Source organism: Perognathus longimembris, chromosome 5 (assembly GCF_023159225.1).
Source record: "Perognathus longimembris pacificus isolate PPM17 chromosome 5, ASM2315922v1, whole genome shotgun sequence".
Taxonomy (NCBI): domain Eukaryota; kingdom Metazoa; phylum Chordata; class Mammalia; order Rodentia; family Heteromyidae; genus Perognathus; species Perognathus longimembris.
In genome coordinates this window covers 38,211,240-38,228,700 of record NC_063165.1, presented here as the reverse complement: position 1 = coordinate 38,228,700, position 17,461 = coordinate 38,211,240, and the positions used below count along the sequence as shown (strand labels likewise).

At 41.3% G+C, this 17,461-nt stretch overlaps 1 protein-coding gene across 1 annotated transcript in view; it reads left to right on the top strand.

Annotated features, from left to right (window-relative positions):
* Positions 1-12,338: 12,338 nt before the first annotated feature.
* The window catches only part of Morc1 (MORC family CW-type zinc finger 1), a 137,173-nt gene continuing 132,050 nt past the window's right edge, over positions 12,339-17,461 (top strand). Inside the window, exons 1-2 of the mRNA XM_048345812.1 lie at positions 12,339-12,574; positions 16,255-16,308. Coding sequence (XP_048201769.1) covers positions 12,339-12,574; positions 16,255-16,308 — 290 coding nt within the window. The remainder of the gene's footprint in view (positions 12,575-16,254; positions 16,309-17,461) is intronic.

Sequence of the window (17,461 nt, the reverse complement as noted above, 5' to 3'; positions counted from 1 at the left end):
CCAGGAAGATTCCCCCCCGCCTTTTTTTATTGTGAGAAAAAGAAAAACACAAAACAAAGACTTGATGTGGAGAAATAGAAGGCACTGTTTCTTTGACCTATCCCCTCCAGAATATGGGGGCACACAGCTCCCCAGTGTTAACAGTGCGAACAGGATTCATTTGAAGAAATTATCTAAAATATTGAAGACATATATTTATGCCCCTCTATTCATTTTAGGTGTGGTTGTTACAGGTTTAAAAACTTTGCAGCAACCTGAGTTGTCTGAGACTTAATAGCTTAGAAATGTAATTTAAAGACTTAAATAACAGAATTCCCTCTTAGTTGATGTAGATGGCTTATGGTGTGTGTGTGTGTGTGTGTGTGTGTGTGTGTGTGTGTGTGTGTGTGTATGTGTATGCGTGTGTGCCAATACTGGGGTCTGAACTGAGGGTGTGACAACTTGAGTCACAGTTGCTCTGCTGGCCTTTTGTGGGTTAACTGGAGACAGGAGTCTCATGGAGTTTCTTGCCTGAGCTGACTTTGAACCATGATCTTCAGATCCCAACCTTCTAAGTAGCTAGGATTATAGACAGAAAGCGCTGTGGTTCCACTTTGCCCATAGCTTTTAGAACATTGAATGCATTCTGATGTGAGGAATAAGGAGGGTGTTTACCATGACATGTGGACCAATTGTCATCTTAAGAGTTATGTCACTTCTATTATTGTACAGGGAGTGCTTTCTCTTTTCCTGTCCTTCCTCAAACTGCTCATTTGTGCCTCTAAAACAGAGGAATGGAAAAGGACAGACAAGGAACTCACAGCTTACCCTGCAACTGGAAGTCATTCAGTCAACAACAAATTACTGAGTGCTACCCACATTTTGTATTTTTCAAAATCCTATCTATTCTGAACCCACTCTAGATGCATTTATTCCAAGTAATACACTTAACAAGAAAGGCAAAGGAAGGAAAACAATTTCCCTTGCCATTAATCATCAATTCAATAATTTCAGGCATTTCTATTAGAGTCATTTAAAGAGGTATCAGGAATGCTACTGTCTTACAGCAGAAGTCAAAATGCCGATCTGTTTTATGATGTTGTTGGAACCATATAGCTTCTTGATTAAGCTCAGAGGTAATGCTTTGCCAAGACGTTTTCCTCATTCCACAATGAATAATTGATAGTTGACAATCTGTGACATTTACTGAGCATCGGCACTGCGCTAGTTGGTTTGCAGAGCACAGAACTATCAGGGGGCCCTGCCCAACTGGCTCCCCATCAAAATGCAGTCTGTCATTTCTGAAGTCATCCATGCTTCACTGAACTGAAAGCAAAGAAAACATTTCCAGAGACTCACTGCAGAAGCAAAAGCAGGGGGGTGGGGGGGGGGCAGACTTTCTCTGCAGGTAGCTATGTGGTATCAGTATTAGGAGCAAAGGGCTGGGAGCAGGGATGGGCTGCTATAGCCCTGGTAGTCTGGGAAGATAGATTTGGTAATCTAGTATAGTTTCAAAAATAAAGGTTATTCTGCCCTTTTAGGAGGCCTTTTAACAAATTACTTTATTGTCACTATAGAGGTGATATACAGAGGGGCTGCATTTACATGAGTCAGGTAATGAGTATGCTTCCTTTCATACAGTGTCATCCATTCCCACATTCTCTCCCAGGCCCCTCCCTCCCATCTCCACTCATAAATTATATAGCTCATTTTTGTTAATGTCAAGTGAGCTCCACTGCTGCAGTTTTTTCACCCTTTTTCCTCAAGTTCTCTGCTCTCCCCCAAACTGTCCTGAAGATATACATGTAAATATACCATATACAATGTTAAGAAGACAGTGTCATCAGAACAAACAAAAGTCTTTTGTATCCATCACTTAGGAGTTCATATTTGGTAAATATTGAGCTAACTAAGGTACAGGATAGTACAAAAAAAGCATGGCCTTCTTATCTATATTCTTACTTTTAACAAGGCCAGTTAATGGACAATGTCCCTAAGTGATACCTGCAAAATCAGTACCAATATAAATTAATCAAAGCAAATGTTTTTAATGTATGAATAATGTTATGCAATATATGAACAATTATATACATGGGTCAGTAGGTAAAGTGTTTTATATATAATTTTTTTAACTTCTCAGTTCCACAAGGAACATAATAATCTTAATTACATAAAGGCATAGAGACAAGTGCTGGGAATATGGCCTAGTGGTAGACTGCTTGCCTTGTGTTTTTTGTTTTTGTTTTTTCAAATTTTTATTATCAAACTGACGTACAGAGAGGTTACAGTTTCATACGTTAGGCATTGGATACATTTCTTGTACTGTTTGTTACCTTGTCCCTCATACCCCCCTCCCTCCTCCCCCTTCCCCTCCCCCCCCGAGGTGTTCTGTTCACTTATACCAAACAGTTTTGCAAGTATTGCTTTTGTAGTCATTTGTCTTTTTTACCCTGTGTCTGTCAAATTTGGTATTCCCTTTCAATTTCCTACTTCCAATACCAGTATACACGGTTTCCAATATACTCAGATAAGATTACAGAGATAGTGTAGGTACAACCACAGGAAGGTGATACAAGAACTCATCAATAATAGAAGCTACAGATACACATGGGACGTTGAAAGTAGTTACAACTGTGATATAACAATTGTTTCCATAACATGAGTTCATTTCACTTAGCATCATCTTATGTGTTTATAAGGGTATAGCTATTGGGCCTTGTGATGCTCTGCTATGACTTGCCTAAACCTGTACTAATTATTCCCAATAAGAGAGACCATAGAGTCCATGTTTCTTTGGGTCTGGCTCACTTAGTATAATTTTTTCCAAGTCCTTCCATTTCCTTACAAATGGAACAATGCAATTCTTTCTGATAGAGGCATAAAATTCCATTGTGTATATGTACCACATTTTCCTGATCCATTCGTCTACTGAGGGGCATCTGGGTTGGTTCCAGATTCTCGCTATGACAAATTATGCTGCGATGAACATTGTTGTGCTGGTGGCATTACTGTGATTTTGTTTGTGGTCTTTTGGATAGATACCCAAAAGTGGGGCTGCTGGGTCATAGGGGAGTTCTATATTGAGCCTTCTGAGGAATCTCCATACTGCTTGCCAGAGTGGCTGAACCAGTATACATTTCCACCAACAATGAAGTAGGGTTCCCTTTTGGCCACATCCCCTCCAACAAGTGTTATTATTAGTTTTCTTGATATATGACATTCTTACTGGGCTGAGATGGAATCTCAATGTTGTTTTGATTTGCATTTCTTTTATGGCCAGTGATGTAGAGCCTTTTTTCATATGTCTCCTGGCCATTCTCATTTCCTCATCAGAGAAGTCTCTTTGTAAGTCTTTAGCCCACTTGATGAGGGGGCTATTGGTTCTTTGCGGTTTTGTTTTGGAAGAGGGTAATTTTTTAGTTCTGCATATATTTTAGAGATGAGGCCTTTGTCTGTTGAATGTCCGGTAAAGATCTTCTCCCAGTCTGTGGGCTTTCTGTTTATCTTGCGAGCTATGTCCTTTGCCATGCAGAAGCTCTACAATTTGATGCAGTCCCATTTGTCCAACCTTTCTTTGATTTGTAGCCTTTCTGGGTCTTTGTTAAGGAAGTTCCGTCCTGCGCCAAGGAGCCCAAGTGTTTCTCCTACTCCTTCCTTTAGTGTTTTCAGGGTGCCTGTTTTGATTTCAAGGTCTTTAATCCTTGATTTTGGTGCAGGGTGATATATAAGGATCTAGTTTTAGTTTGTTGCATGTGTTGAGCCAGTTTTGCCAGCACCACTTGTTAAAGAGGCTATCTTTCTTCCATACTATTGTTTTAGCTCCTTTATCAAAGATTAAGTAGGCGTAGTTCTGTGGGTTCATTTCTGGGTCTTCAATTCTGTTCCATTGGTCTTCAGGCCTGTTCTGGTGCCAATACCAAGCTGTTTTTATTACTATAGCTTTATAATACAACTTGAAGTTGGGTATTGTAATTCCTCCAGCACTGTTCTTTCTGCTTAGAAGTGTTTTTGCTATTCTAGGTTTTTTATGTTCCATATGAATTTCTGGATTGTTTCCTCTATTTCATTAAAGAATGGTGTTGGGATATTAATGGGTATTGCATTGAATTTGTAGATAGCCTTTGGCAATATTGCCATTTTGATTATATTAATCCCCCCAATCCAGGAGCATGGGAGGTTTTTCCATTTCCTTAGTTCTGACTTAATTTCATTTTTCAAGGTTTTAAAGTTGTCCTCAAAGAGGTCTTTCACTTCTTTGGTTAAGGTTATTCCTAGGTATTTTATGTTTTGGGGGGCTATTGCAAAAGGAGTTGCTTTCCTGATTTCAGCCTCAGTCTTTGCGTCGTTAGCATAGAGAAAGGCCGTTGATTTTTGAAGGTTTATTTTATATCCTGCAACTTTGCCAAAGTTTTGGATCAGCTCTAGTAGCTTGGGGGTAGAGTCTATGGGATTCCTTAGGTATAGGATCATGTCATCTGCAAAGAGAGAAAGTTTAACTTCATCTTTTCCTATTTGGATCCCCTTTATATTCTCTTCTTGCCTAATTGCTCTGGCTAGGAGTTCTAGTACTATGTTGAAGAGCAGGGGAGAGAGTGGACATCCCTGCCTTGTTCCTGATTTTAAAGGGAATGGCTTTAGTTTTTCACCATTTAGAGTTATGCTTGCTGTTGGTTTGTCATAAACTGCCTTGATTATATTCAGGAATGTTCCCTGGAATCCCAGTTTTTCCAGGGCTTTTGGCATAAATGGGTGCTGGATTTTATCGAACGCTTTTTCCGCATCCAGCGATAAAACCATGTGGTTCTTTACCTTGCTCCGGTTGATGTGGTAGATTACATTAATTGACTTGCGTATATTAAACCAACTTTGCATCCCTGGGATGAATCCAGTTTGATCGTGGTGTATGATTTTTTTGATGACCTGTTGAAGTCAATTGGCCAGAATTTTGTTGAGAATTTTTGCATCTATGCTCATCAGGGAGATCTGTCTGTAGTCATCTTTCCGTGATGAGTCTCTGCCTGGTTTTGGGATGAGGGTTATAGACTGCTTGCCTTGTATACATGAAGTTTGATTCCTTAGCACCAACTACATAGAAAAAGCCAGAAGTGACACAGTTGCTCAAGTGGCAGAGTGCTAGCCTTGAGCAATAAGAGTCCAGGGACATTGCTCAGGCCCTGAGTTCAAGCCCCAGGAATGACAAATAAAAAAAGAAAGAAAGAAGGAAGGGAGGGAGGGAGGGGGGGAGGGAGGGAGGAAGGAAGGAAGAAAGGAAGGAAGGAACGAACGAAAAAAAGAGTAACACTTGGATTTTCCAGGGAAAGGTTGAGGGAACTTGTTTGTTTTGGAAATACTGGGATTTGAACTCAAGGTCTGCTGTTAGGTATGTGCTCTACCATGTAAATCAGATCATAGCACTTTTTGCTGTAGTTGCAAATTAGAGAGGTCACTTTTCCCCAGGATCTAGCCTCAGATTGCAATCCTCCCTCCCCTGCCTTTTCCACAGCTCAGATTGCAGATGTGAACAAGCTAAACCTGATTTGTTCCTTGAGATAGAGTCTGGCTACCTTGTTATTTTTGCATTGATTGGCTTTTAACCAAAATCTGGCTCTCTCTACCCCTCAAGTAGCTAAGATTGAAAGCACAAACAACTTTAGCTGTCTGAAGTTTTAAAAATATTCCTGAAGCCAGGAGCTGGTAACACATGCCTGCAATCCTAGATACTCAGGAGGCTGAGATCTGAGTAGCATGGTTCACAGTCAGCCCAGGCAGAAAAGTCTGTGTGACTCTTATATCCAATTAACCACCAGAAAACTGGAAGTTGTGCTGTGTCTCAAAGTGGTAGAGTGCTAGTCTTTAGCAAAATAGCTCAGGGACAGCACTCAGGCCCTGAGTTCAAGCCCTAGACCAATTAAAAAATATGCTGAAACTTCACAGACTTTGAAAATAGATGGTAGACTTCAGATATGGCAGGGGACATGGAGAGGGTTTGTGAACATGAAGTGCTACATGTGGGCAGGGAGAGTCAATTGACACTTCTGAGTCTTGGCTGGGAAGGCACGAGAGGTTAAAAGGCTGGTAGAAATTATTTCCTAATGTTTGTTGTTGGGCACTTCAATTCATTTTCTATGGCCACCATAAAAACTCAAACAGAAACAACCCCTATCCCCCAATTGTACTGTATACACTGGTGGTAGAACTAGGGAAGTGAAAGGGAATGTCAAAATCGAGGGACAATGGATAAAATGACAAACAACTCCAAAAGCAATACTTGCAAAGCCACTTGGTGTAAACCAACTGAACAACTCATTGGGGGTGGGGGGGAAGGGGGAGGGATGAAGGCAGAATGAGAGAGGAGGTAACAAATAGTACAAGAAATGTACCCATGGCCTTACATATGAAACTGTAACCCCTCTGTACATCACTTTGACAATAAATACGTAATTATTAAAAAAAACAGAAACGGTTCTCACAGTTCTAGGATCTCAAAGCTTAAGACTCAAGTGTTCATCCCTATTATTCTCTTCTACTCTCTTTCTCTCTTTTTAAGCATATGTTAATGGGTTTCATTATTCTATTTTCAGACATGTTCATGAAGTACTTCTATCATCTCCTCCCCTGCTCACCTCTCCTTCCTTTTACCTCTTCTCCCATCTAGTTCCACTCTTTACAACAGTCCTCATCTTATACCTCCTTTTTGCCACACAACCAAGCACAAGATGGTAGTTGGATTATATGTATTTACCTGAAAGAGGTAAAAGACAGGAGGAGACAGTCATAGTATCTACCATGTACTGTCTTATCATGTACTTAGCTGTTCTGAAGGAAGTTTTGTCTTTTTTTTTTTTTTTTTTGCCAGTCCTGGGCCTTGGACTGAGGGCCTGAGCACTGTCCCTGGCTTCTTTTTGCTCAAGGCTAGCACTCTGCCACTTCAGTCACAGCGCCACTTCTGGCCATTTTCTGTATATGTGGTGCTGGGGAATCGAACCCAGGGCTTCAAGTATACGAGGCAAGCGCTCTTGCCACTAGGCCATATCCCCAGCCCCCTGAAGGAAGTTTTGAACTCCTACATTGATAAAAAATGAGGAAAACTTGAATAAGTCATACAACTCTAATGCCTACCATGGCACACATCTTTTTATGGGAAATTGATCAATCCTCAGTTGATGACCGCTAGTACTTAAGGACATTTCTTCATGTCATATGGGACACTGAGGAATGGAAGTGCCACAAAGGAGTGGTCATCCATTCCCACTGTCATGGCACTTACACAGAGACATAGAAACAGAGACAGAGAGACAGACAGTTAGAAGACTGATGGAGATGTTCCATTATTAATTGCAACATTAAGGACATGTCCAAGGGCAAGTCTTCTTCTGGACAGAGAGCCAGGTCCCTTGTAAGCTGAGCCTATTCAGTCCGTGCCTTTGGATCAGGACAGGAACACATCCACATTCCAACCTGGAGTCTTGCAGGCATTTACTACGGCATTCAGTACACACGCAGCAGTTTTCTGCTCCAAAACCTGTTATTTCTCTCAGTACTAAATGAAAAGCTCCATGTGTTGTTGAAGAAATTTTAGGCTACAAATAGAAAGATAGCGGTATATTGAACTGAAAGTCCAGGATCCAGGATACTGTATCACAGGCTCATGTCTCTTACATGTTGGATTTATTTCCTTCTCTTATTATCATATTATAATTTTGGTGAGACAATGATAATTAAAATTCAACAATGAAATAAATAACAAAATGATTCTAAAAGCATCATGAAGCTGTTGTCATAGTCAAATACTGTGCATTCTATAATTTCTTTTATTGTACCATCATTTGATCTTATCTCATGTGGTAAAGGGCTGGCAATTTGATATGAGAGAGATATAAAACAGAGTACACTGTCACAATACTGTAAATCGAGCACTTTGAGACTAAAGGGGGAACAATCATGAGTTGGAGGACTACTTGGGATATATAGTGAGACTATGTACCAGAAAAAAAAAAAAGGAAAATCAAGAAATGGCTGAGCAATGATGGCTTGTGCCTGTAATCCTAGCTACTCAGGAGGCTGAGACGTGTGTGTGTGTGTGTGTGTGTGTGTGTGTGTGTGTGTGTGTGTGTGCCAGTCCTAGGGCTTGGACTCGGGGCCTGGGCATGGTCCCTGAGCTTCTTTTTGTTCAAAGTTAGCATTCTATCACTTGAGCCACAGTGCTACTTCCAGCCTTTTCTGTTTTTGTGGTACTGACGAACCAAACCCAGGGCTTCATGCATACTAGGCAAGCACTCTGCTACGAATTCACGTTCCTAGTCCTAAGGAAGCTGAGATATGAGAATGGAGGGTTTAAGCCAGTCTGGGCAGGAAAATCTTTCAGACAAAACACATCTCCAAATAACCAGTGATAAACCAGAAGTGGAGCTGTGGCTTCAGTGTTAGAGTAGTAGCATGTATAACCAAGCTAAGGGATAGAGCCTATGCCCTGAGATCAAGTCCAAGTACCGGCACCAAAATAATAATAATAATTATAACAACAACCAAATAATAAAAAACAGATAACAAACTATTTTAAATTAAAAACAACAGTTCATTTAAATGTCTAAAATATACCTATCATTTTCTGGATCTAAGAGTATGATGTAAATGGAGTGTAAAGCTATTATGGATAAGTAATGTCATGAGAGAAAATTATCCTTTGGAGAACATACAGAACAATTTGTTCTACAGTTCAACTTAGAAAACAAATTTTAAGAGATAATTCTATTTAACAGCAAAGTTCTCTTTTTTTCCAGTTAAACAAGAAAAACAAAATGAAAACCACTTACCTCCTCCTTTGAATGACCAGTGATTTATTTCACAGGCCAAGTTCAAAAGTCAAGGTACGAGTCTCCCTTACATGTGTGAGGTTCTTTTTGCACCTTTGAACTTTTAGAAGGTCTTTAATTACAGAGTGCCCCAGAGTTTAGTCTATCTTCTTCTTTTTTCTTTATAAAACACTTTGCATTCTAAATATGCTCCAAAGTTAGCTTTGCAGTGGTTTTTAAGAAGGGTGTTTCTAAAAGAAAATGGAGCAAGTTAGAATAGAATGTGGACACATTATTTCTCCTCCAATTTTCAGGACATACATTTAGAGAACACCCCATATTGTCTTTTCAGTTCAAGGCTGGTACAAGCTCCTTGGAAACCAATGGAGCTTCAATTCAAGAGTTAGACATGGTAGCTAAAGATGGAAGAAAAGCCTATATTTTTGGCCAATCTTAAAATATATTACTCTATATTCACAAAATTTTCATTTCCTCATCCATTGGCTTATGTGGGTCTCACTTCCCTGATATCTTGAACTGGAGTCTTCCACTTCAGTCGGCTTCCTAGCTTCTTATTTCAGAGACACACAAGCTTCACTCATTTCACTAACATTTTTCCTGAAACAAAATTATATATTCATTGGAAAATGACAACTTGTTGTTAGCTATTTCCATGGGAGACAGGAAGCCATCAGTTAAACTGCATTGGCATCCTTTCTGTGCTGGGATGTGCTACTTAATGCTAAATTCCACCATGCCAAAAGTGAACTAATCTCTCTCAGCCTCTTAATATTTTATGAGTTGCCTACTTCTGTCAACTACAAGGCCATATGCCTAGGATTTAAATTTTACTAACATGGAGTATATTTTATCCCTTCTTTTTTCTGCTTTTCTTAGACTCCCTAAAGAACTAAATTAATCCATGAAAATGTATCTTTCCACCATTTATTTACCTTAAAAAAAAAACTAGTATTGGGACTTGATCTGAAGATAAGAGCCTGATGGATTTGCCTGCCTTTAAATCTCGATCCTCAGATCCCAGCCTCCTGAACAGCTAAGATTACAGGTGCAAGACACCAGTCTTTTGATTTCATTAGCAAGACAGGGGTTTGAATGCAGGGCCCAGGTTCTGTCTCTGAGCCTATCTGTACTTAAAGCTAGCTTTCTACCACTTGAGCCACAGCGCCACTTACGGGTTTTTCTGAGTAACTAGTTTTCTAGAGATAAGTCTCACAGACTTTCATCTGAATTTTCCCTTCCTGCCAGCACTCCAGTATATTTACTATGAAGTAATGTTAAAAACGAACCTTGAAGCAGAGTTGAAGAAAACAAGGAATCTCAAATGCATACATCCAAAAGAAAGAAGACAGGCTTTTGTGATGGGAGGCTGGATGAGACCAGCTGACCTGGAAGGGGGAAAAGGCTGGGTCATTGCCAAGCCTCTAATTTAGTGTAAACTGGTGATTCTCTTCTAGACTTTCCAGCCAGGCCTAGCAGTATTGCTTAGGGGGCTGGCTACTTACTGTAGGAAGGCACTGTTCAGATTATTAGAATCTGTGGTAATCACATCCTCTCCTCTGGTAGAAATTAGATATTACAGCTGTTACTAATTACAGGCAAGTGGCTCCATTGCCCTCCCCAAAGCAAATGGTTTTGAGGTAACAGCTGGAAATTGGAGTTGTAAAATAAATCCAGAAGAGGCTTGTCAAACTTTTCTTGTCCATAAAATGAAAATAAAATATCGTATTGATGAAGTTCTATGGAAGGAAAAACTGGAATGATAACTTTAGCCGCTTAGGAAAGAGAGTTTTGCTATAAAAGCACAACCACCTCAGCCACTATGAGAACAAAAACACAACCAGGGAAATTACTTGGAATGTTTATGTCGGCTTCCAGTCTTCAGATTAGAGTTTCATGGTCCTTTTGGTGGCCATTCAAATTCTTTCTTCTTCTCCCGACTCCTACAAATGTAGTAGCTGATAAATCCCTCTGTTCTGAAGTCGAGAGATGATACTAAATTTAACTTTTTTTTCCCCCCCTTTTCCTGAGACTGGCATTGTTGCCTATATAATGCCTGGAAATCTCAAACAAATCTAGTTCCATTTGTCTGTTGGATATAGATGTTTCTTTCTGATTTTAAGACAAGTATGCACATTTTTTCTAAGTACTGAACTATCCTAGTTTCCAAGTCAAATAGTACTAGGTATTGTACTAGAATTTGACTTTTTTTTGGTTGATCATGGGACTTGAACTCAGGGCCTGGGTGCTCTCCCTGAGCTCTTTCTCTCAAGGTTAGTGCTCTACCACTTTGAGCTACATTACTACTTCCAGTTTTCTGGAGGTAATTGGAAATAAGGGTCACATGGACTTTCCTCCCTAGGCTGGCTTTGAACTGTGATCCTCAGAGCTCAGCCTCCTGAGTAGGTAGGATTACAGGCGTGAGCCACCAGTACTTGGCTTTGACTACTTACAGGTCAAATAGATCAACTTATTTTCCAACCCAACTGGGACCTTTCCAGGCCATCTCCTTTGCAAATCCTGTCTCAATTTGGACTCTAGTGACTCAGATTTCAGACCTTTGAGAGTACAGTTAACAGAATTGCAGTGGTTTACACAGCTTTTCCTTCTGTTTATCCCTTCTACTTTTTCACCTGCATGATCCTAGGAGTGGTTCAGCATGTCAAGTTCTTGACCTGGGCCAGCATGTCAAAGAAATTCATGTCTGTAGATGGGTAAAAAGTATTAGTGATCCGCCAGGCACAGAAGGCTTTACGCCTGTAATTCTAGCTACTCAGGAGGCTGAGATCTGGGGATCGCAGTTCGAAGCCAGCTCAGGCACAAAAGTCCATGAGACTTTTATCTCCACTTAACTACTCAGAAAAAGCCCAAAATGGTGCTGTGGCTCAAGTGGTAGAGCACTACTAGCCTTGACAAAAACAAACTCAGGGAGAATGCCCAGGCCCAGACTTTGAGCTCTAGAGATGGAGACAACAAGATGAACAAGTGTGTGTGTGTAAAAAGCTGTCCTCAGGGAAGAGCATGACTCCACCTTACAGCTACTACATATTGTGCCCTAATGGCCTTCAGTTAGTTCCTCCAAATGAAGAAAACAAAATGGTACTTGAGATACAGGAGAGTAAAGCACATTGCCCTGAGAAAAACGACCCACACATCTAGAAACCACACATACTGTACATCTCACCAGCACTTTCCTGACTTCCCCGCATCTCTTCCTCCCTCTCCCCACTCCTTCTCCCTCTTTCCCCTTCCCCCTCCATCCTCCTACCCCCTCTGCCTTTCCCTCCCTTTTGTCATCTCTCCCTTCCTCCCCCTTCCTCTCCTCTCTCTGTGCATATGTGTGAGAAGCCATTTCTGAACCAATTTCAGTCCCAAATTGTCCAGCTATGGAGTGATTGAAAGGGTCAGGGAGAGGGACAGGAGTGGGACAATTCTAGAAACCTCAGTTTCTTAAAAAGAACCTGTCACATGAGCCATTGTCAAGCTGGGGACCCAAGGCCAAGCAAACTGCCCGCGTCTAATCTAGAGTGCAGGTTCAGCTTGGCGTGCATGTGCAAAGGCTGGCGTGGGCGTTGGGGGGGACGTGGGCGTGGGGGGAACGTGGGCGTGGGGGGACGTGGGCGGGAACCTGGGTGTGGGCGGGGTCGTGGGAGTGGCGAGCACAGCGTGCCTCGTGCTCTTGCTAGAGCCCTCTGGGGCCCCTGCATTGTCGCCTTTGAGAACATGGTTAAGTATGCTGCGCTTCAGCGGGCCCAGCTGCATCTGGATTTCATCCATGCCAACTCGTGAGTGTCCAGGAGGGTGTGGGGTGGGGTAGAGTACCATCCTGCCGTGGACGGTTACCCTAAGTCAGGTGAAGAGGACGTTTCTTTTTGGACAGTGTCACCCCCTTCCCTCGCTCTTTCCCCGTTTTTGTCTCTCCTCCCCCCCCCCCCCAAGTTGTATAGTTCATTTCCACATGACGTCTGGCAAGTACCACTGTGTACATGTGTCATTTAAATAATGAAAGCCATCGAGTTATATTTGGGGCCCTGTGCAAAGCCTTGCCATTTAGCAAAACAATGTAATTGTGAACCTGTGTCTAATCCTTTCGATCCTGCCAAATGCAATGGCTTCCCAGGCAGTCATTTGCCTTCCTGGGTTTTAGCCCCTTGGTGTCTCTGGGAATTTCCGGAAGCTACCATCTCTGAGGACAGGAATCTCCTTTCAGTTGTCATTGATACCTTTCTTCCCCTCCAGGCCCAGATGACTTTCAGAACTCTTTACTAGGATCTCTTTCAAACAGAGTAGTCAACCTTACGCATAGGAGATAGGGCCAGGTTCCCAGGGTGTCTGAAGTTGAGAACCATCTCTGTACCTGTAGCTTGTCCTATACACAAGTTATCTCTGATACAACTTACTTTACATGCCCAGCACAGGCAGAGATGGACAGTAATCACAAAACACAGCACTTAGATAACCAGGGTTTCATAATTCTACTCTGCAAGGCACACAATTTAAACTGTGAATCTTTTCTTTATGGTACTTGCCATTTAACATCTTTTAGACCAGGTTTGACTTAGGGTAACTGAGACAGCAGAAAGCAGAAACCATGGAGGAGACTGCTGTGCCCAGATGACACAAGTAGATGATAATTTCCTATGTCATTTGTCAATGAGTCATGTCTGTGTCATTTGTCAATGAGTGTGCTGGTTTATAATTGCTTGGTAATTTTTATTTTGGTGCTGGTCCTGGGGCTTGAACTCAGGGCCTGGGTACTTTCCCTGAGATTCTTTTGCTCAGGGCTAACACTCTACCACTTGAGCCACAGCTCCACTTCCAGCTTTTTTTTTTGTAGTTTAGTGGAGAGAGTCTCAGACTTTCCTGCCCAGGCTGGCTTGAAACTTCAGCTCTCAGATCTCAGCCTCCTGAGACAGCTAGGACTCTAGGTGTGAGGTACATACTCCTTGCTTGGTAATTTGCAATGACTAGAAATACCAAATTTGAAACCACTGAAATAGCAGTGTAAAGAAAGCCAGGGGAGGCCCACTTTGCAGCATGGGACAAGTTTGCCATCTTACAAAAGCACAAATGAAATAATTTATTTTTACTTTTTCTGTGGAAAATCATTTCAAGCTAGAAAAGGTAGAAAAAATAGTTGAAAGGTAACTGAGGTGGAAGATAAATGAGGACATGGCAATTGTGAATGAGTCTAGGGAAAATTATAAATCCATCTGAGGCCATGAATGCTATGTTGGAAAAGCTCCCCAGGCTCAGTTTCGCATATTTTCTGCTGCTATTACTTTAGAGTTTCCGTCTCAAATAGGCTTCTCTGTGGTACCTAGTCTTCCAGTTCCTTTGCAGTTGGCAAATGATAATAAGAAAACTGACAGTAGCATGAAGAGGAGCACCAAAATAAAAAAGAGGAGCAAGCTGACATCTCCTCAGCTCCCCTGGGTGATGCTTGTTGAAGACTTTAATCCATAAAAATAGGGCTTGATACTGGCTTCACTCCACCCTTTAAGTCACTACTAGTAAAAGCTTGTACCTACATTAAGAGTATCTCTGTGCCAGGCACCGGTGGCTCACGCCTGTAATACTAGCTACTGAGGAGGCTGAGATTCTGAGGACTGTGGTTCAAAGCCAGCCCAGTGAGACTCTTATCTCCAATTAACAGCCAGAAAACTGGAAGTGGTGCTGTGGCTCAAGTGGTAGAGCTCCTGTCTTGAGCAAAAGAGCTCAGAGGCAGTGCCCAGGTCCAGAGTTCAAGCCCCATGACTGACCAAAAAAAAAAAGTATTACCATAACAATTCCAGTTCCACCTGACAGGTGGATGGGAGGAGAAGGAAGGAGAAAACAGAGGGGGGGAAAAATGGATGAAGCAGTCATCAACATCAGGAGAACAGACAGATGCATTTAACCTAATGTATTTAAGTCAGGCACAGTAAAATAAAACAGAAGTGGGGAGAGATGAATTCTTGGTTTATTTTCTGTTGCAGAAAACACAGTCTCATTATGTAAGCCCAGGCTAGCCTTGAGTATTGAGATTACAGATGTTTGCCACTTGGAGTGCCACTTGGAGGCAGGAGTGATTTAAAAAAAAATATTTTTGTGTTGTTTTTGGAACCTAGAGCCTTTCCCACCCTTGCCAAGTGCTCTACCACTGAGTTACATCTACTCTGTGCTACACCCTGCATTTAGTCCATCAAGTGTATTCTTTCTATTTGTCTCTCATTCATTCCTGTCCTCCCTGTCTGCTCTCTTTGATGGCAGCCATCACCATCTCTGTCCTTTACCACCCTCTGTAAAACCTTGTAACTAGATTGTTTCCCACTCTAGTTCTTCCTGGGTCTAGGATCCTGAACACTGAGTAAAGGACATTTTAGTAGGTTAAAAATCAGAAGCTGGGTGTGGTAATGCATGCCTTCCTCTCAGCACTCAGGAGGATGACAGGAGGGTTGTGAGTTTGAGGCTAGCCTAAGCTACTGATGAGTTGTCTCAACCAAACAAAAAATTACAAACTTTAAAACTGACCTGACTTAAGAAGGCTTCTCATGCATAACTATTTGTGTTTGAAGTTTAAAATTTCAAAACTAGGAAGAGGGAGTGTGTGTGTGTGTGTGTGTGTGTGTGTGTGTGTGTGTGTGTGTGTGAATAAAATTCAAGGTTACTTGGCCTGAGATGCTGTTCACAGACTCTTGTAGCTGATGCTTTCCCTGGTACAAATGAGCATTTACAAAAATATCTTGATCTGCCACCTGTTTACTAAATACAAAGAGAAAACTGAATACTAAAATTTCCCTTAATGTTGGGGATAAGGGTTCTGATTGAAATATCCACTTCAGGTAATGAAAATCTAGCCTGGAACTCTAAAGGCACCCACAAACCAGCCCAAGCGTTTTGTGTGGTACAGGCTGCCCACAGCATCTGATTCCCAGGACTCAGTAGTGTAGGCACAAGAGAGCAACCAAGAGTAATACAATAGGTTCTTTAAAGACTAACTTTTCAGAGCTGGAAAATTTCCATAGAAATAAATCCAGATTAGCAGCTTTCTGCCCCCTCACCCCCCAAAATTCTGCATCTACAAATGAACCCCACAACCTGGCTTGGTAGAGGAGGGTTTCCCCCCCATATTCCCCAGGTATAATTAGGACCTATGTAATGTGATTTTAATGAAAAGTTAGCCGGAAAAATACTTGACTACATCCTTCAGAAGCAAATTAGAAAGGTCAAAGTTTTCTCTCACTTCCTGAACTTTGTGCTTTGTCAGGAATTGACAGGGTACTCTGGCAAAACGTGTTCTTACCCCTGGCTTTGTAATACAGAGCATCTACTTCAAAATCTCGATCGTGCTGGGCAAGTTGTTTCTAGAATGTCTTCCTAATTGATTATCTACCTAGGACAGAGGAACATTTGTCAGCAAGTATCTGGAGCCTTTTATACACCTGTGTTAACTTTTTGTGTTTTCCTTTTGCTTCCTCATCAGCACGACCCACAGTTTCCTTTTCGGAGCTCTTGCTGAACTGCTAGACAATGCAAGGTAGGTTTCTCTGAACACAAATGTGTTGATGGAATTTCATGATATAAACCTAAGTTTGGTTGCATTTAAAGATTACAATATAAGGATTTTAACCCTCCCGTTTGGAATGTTCTAAGACTTGTCTTCCTATGAAATCACTCTTCTCTGGGAACAGAACAGAGGAGAGAAGGACCTCTTGGCCTTTATTTAATTCCTATTTATTATAAAAATTAAGTGCAGGAAGACTGGATTTCTGTTTGTGTTAATAGACCTATAAATGGATGCTCATTTAAATATTTATTGAATTCAGTGGCAGTGTATCCTTGGTCTGGGGGAATTAAGTTTGGGTTAAAGCATGCATGGGAATCTGTATTGAAGCAAATTATGTAGGTAAGAAAATGGCTAACTATTGCTTATTTCTTACCATGGTATCAAGTGTACAAGAGCATTTGGCATATGGGCATGAACTCCTTCATCTTCACAGCATCACTGGGAGGTGGGACCCATCATCCCAGTTGCACACATGTGGGATTTTGGTACTCAGGAAAGTTAGATAGTCCAGTACAATTCGTGCAACTCAAGGAGGAGGAGGTAGAGGCGGTGAATTTGTCTGTAGGGTACTGTCTGCATATATAGAAATATCACAGTGAAAAAAACCCCTCATACTACAAGGCATGATAATTAAAAAATAAGATAATTTTTAAAAAGTTGTGCAATTAATATTGGGCAGAGCTGGAATTCTAGCTATCATTTGGCTATAGAAAGCCAGTACTGTATTTTTCCTAACTCTTATGTAACCTCTTTAACAACTTGAATTCATTTAGTAGTATATTTGTGAGGACCTGAAAGGGACTCTTTTTAATTTTTTTTAAGATAAGACTCAAACTTGTTACCTAGCCCCCTGTTGGTTTTGAACTCACGATCCTCCTAACAGCCTCCCCAATGCTAGGATTACAAATATGCCTCATTATGCCTGCCTCAGGAATCACCATTTTAGCTAAGTTGCATATAACATTTGGACCTGTTTTATATTTGTAATTCCCCGTGACAGATTTTTCTCTCCCTCCTCTGTAGAATGCTAAGTCTGCCCAGCAGATTGGTTGTTAGGCCAGGGAGCTCAGGGAAAGCCTAAATTCCCTACTGCTGGCTCATAACAATACTGCATCCTTTTACA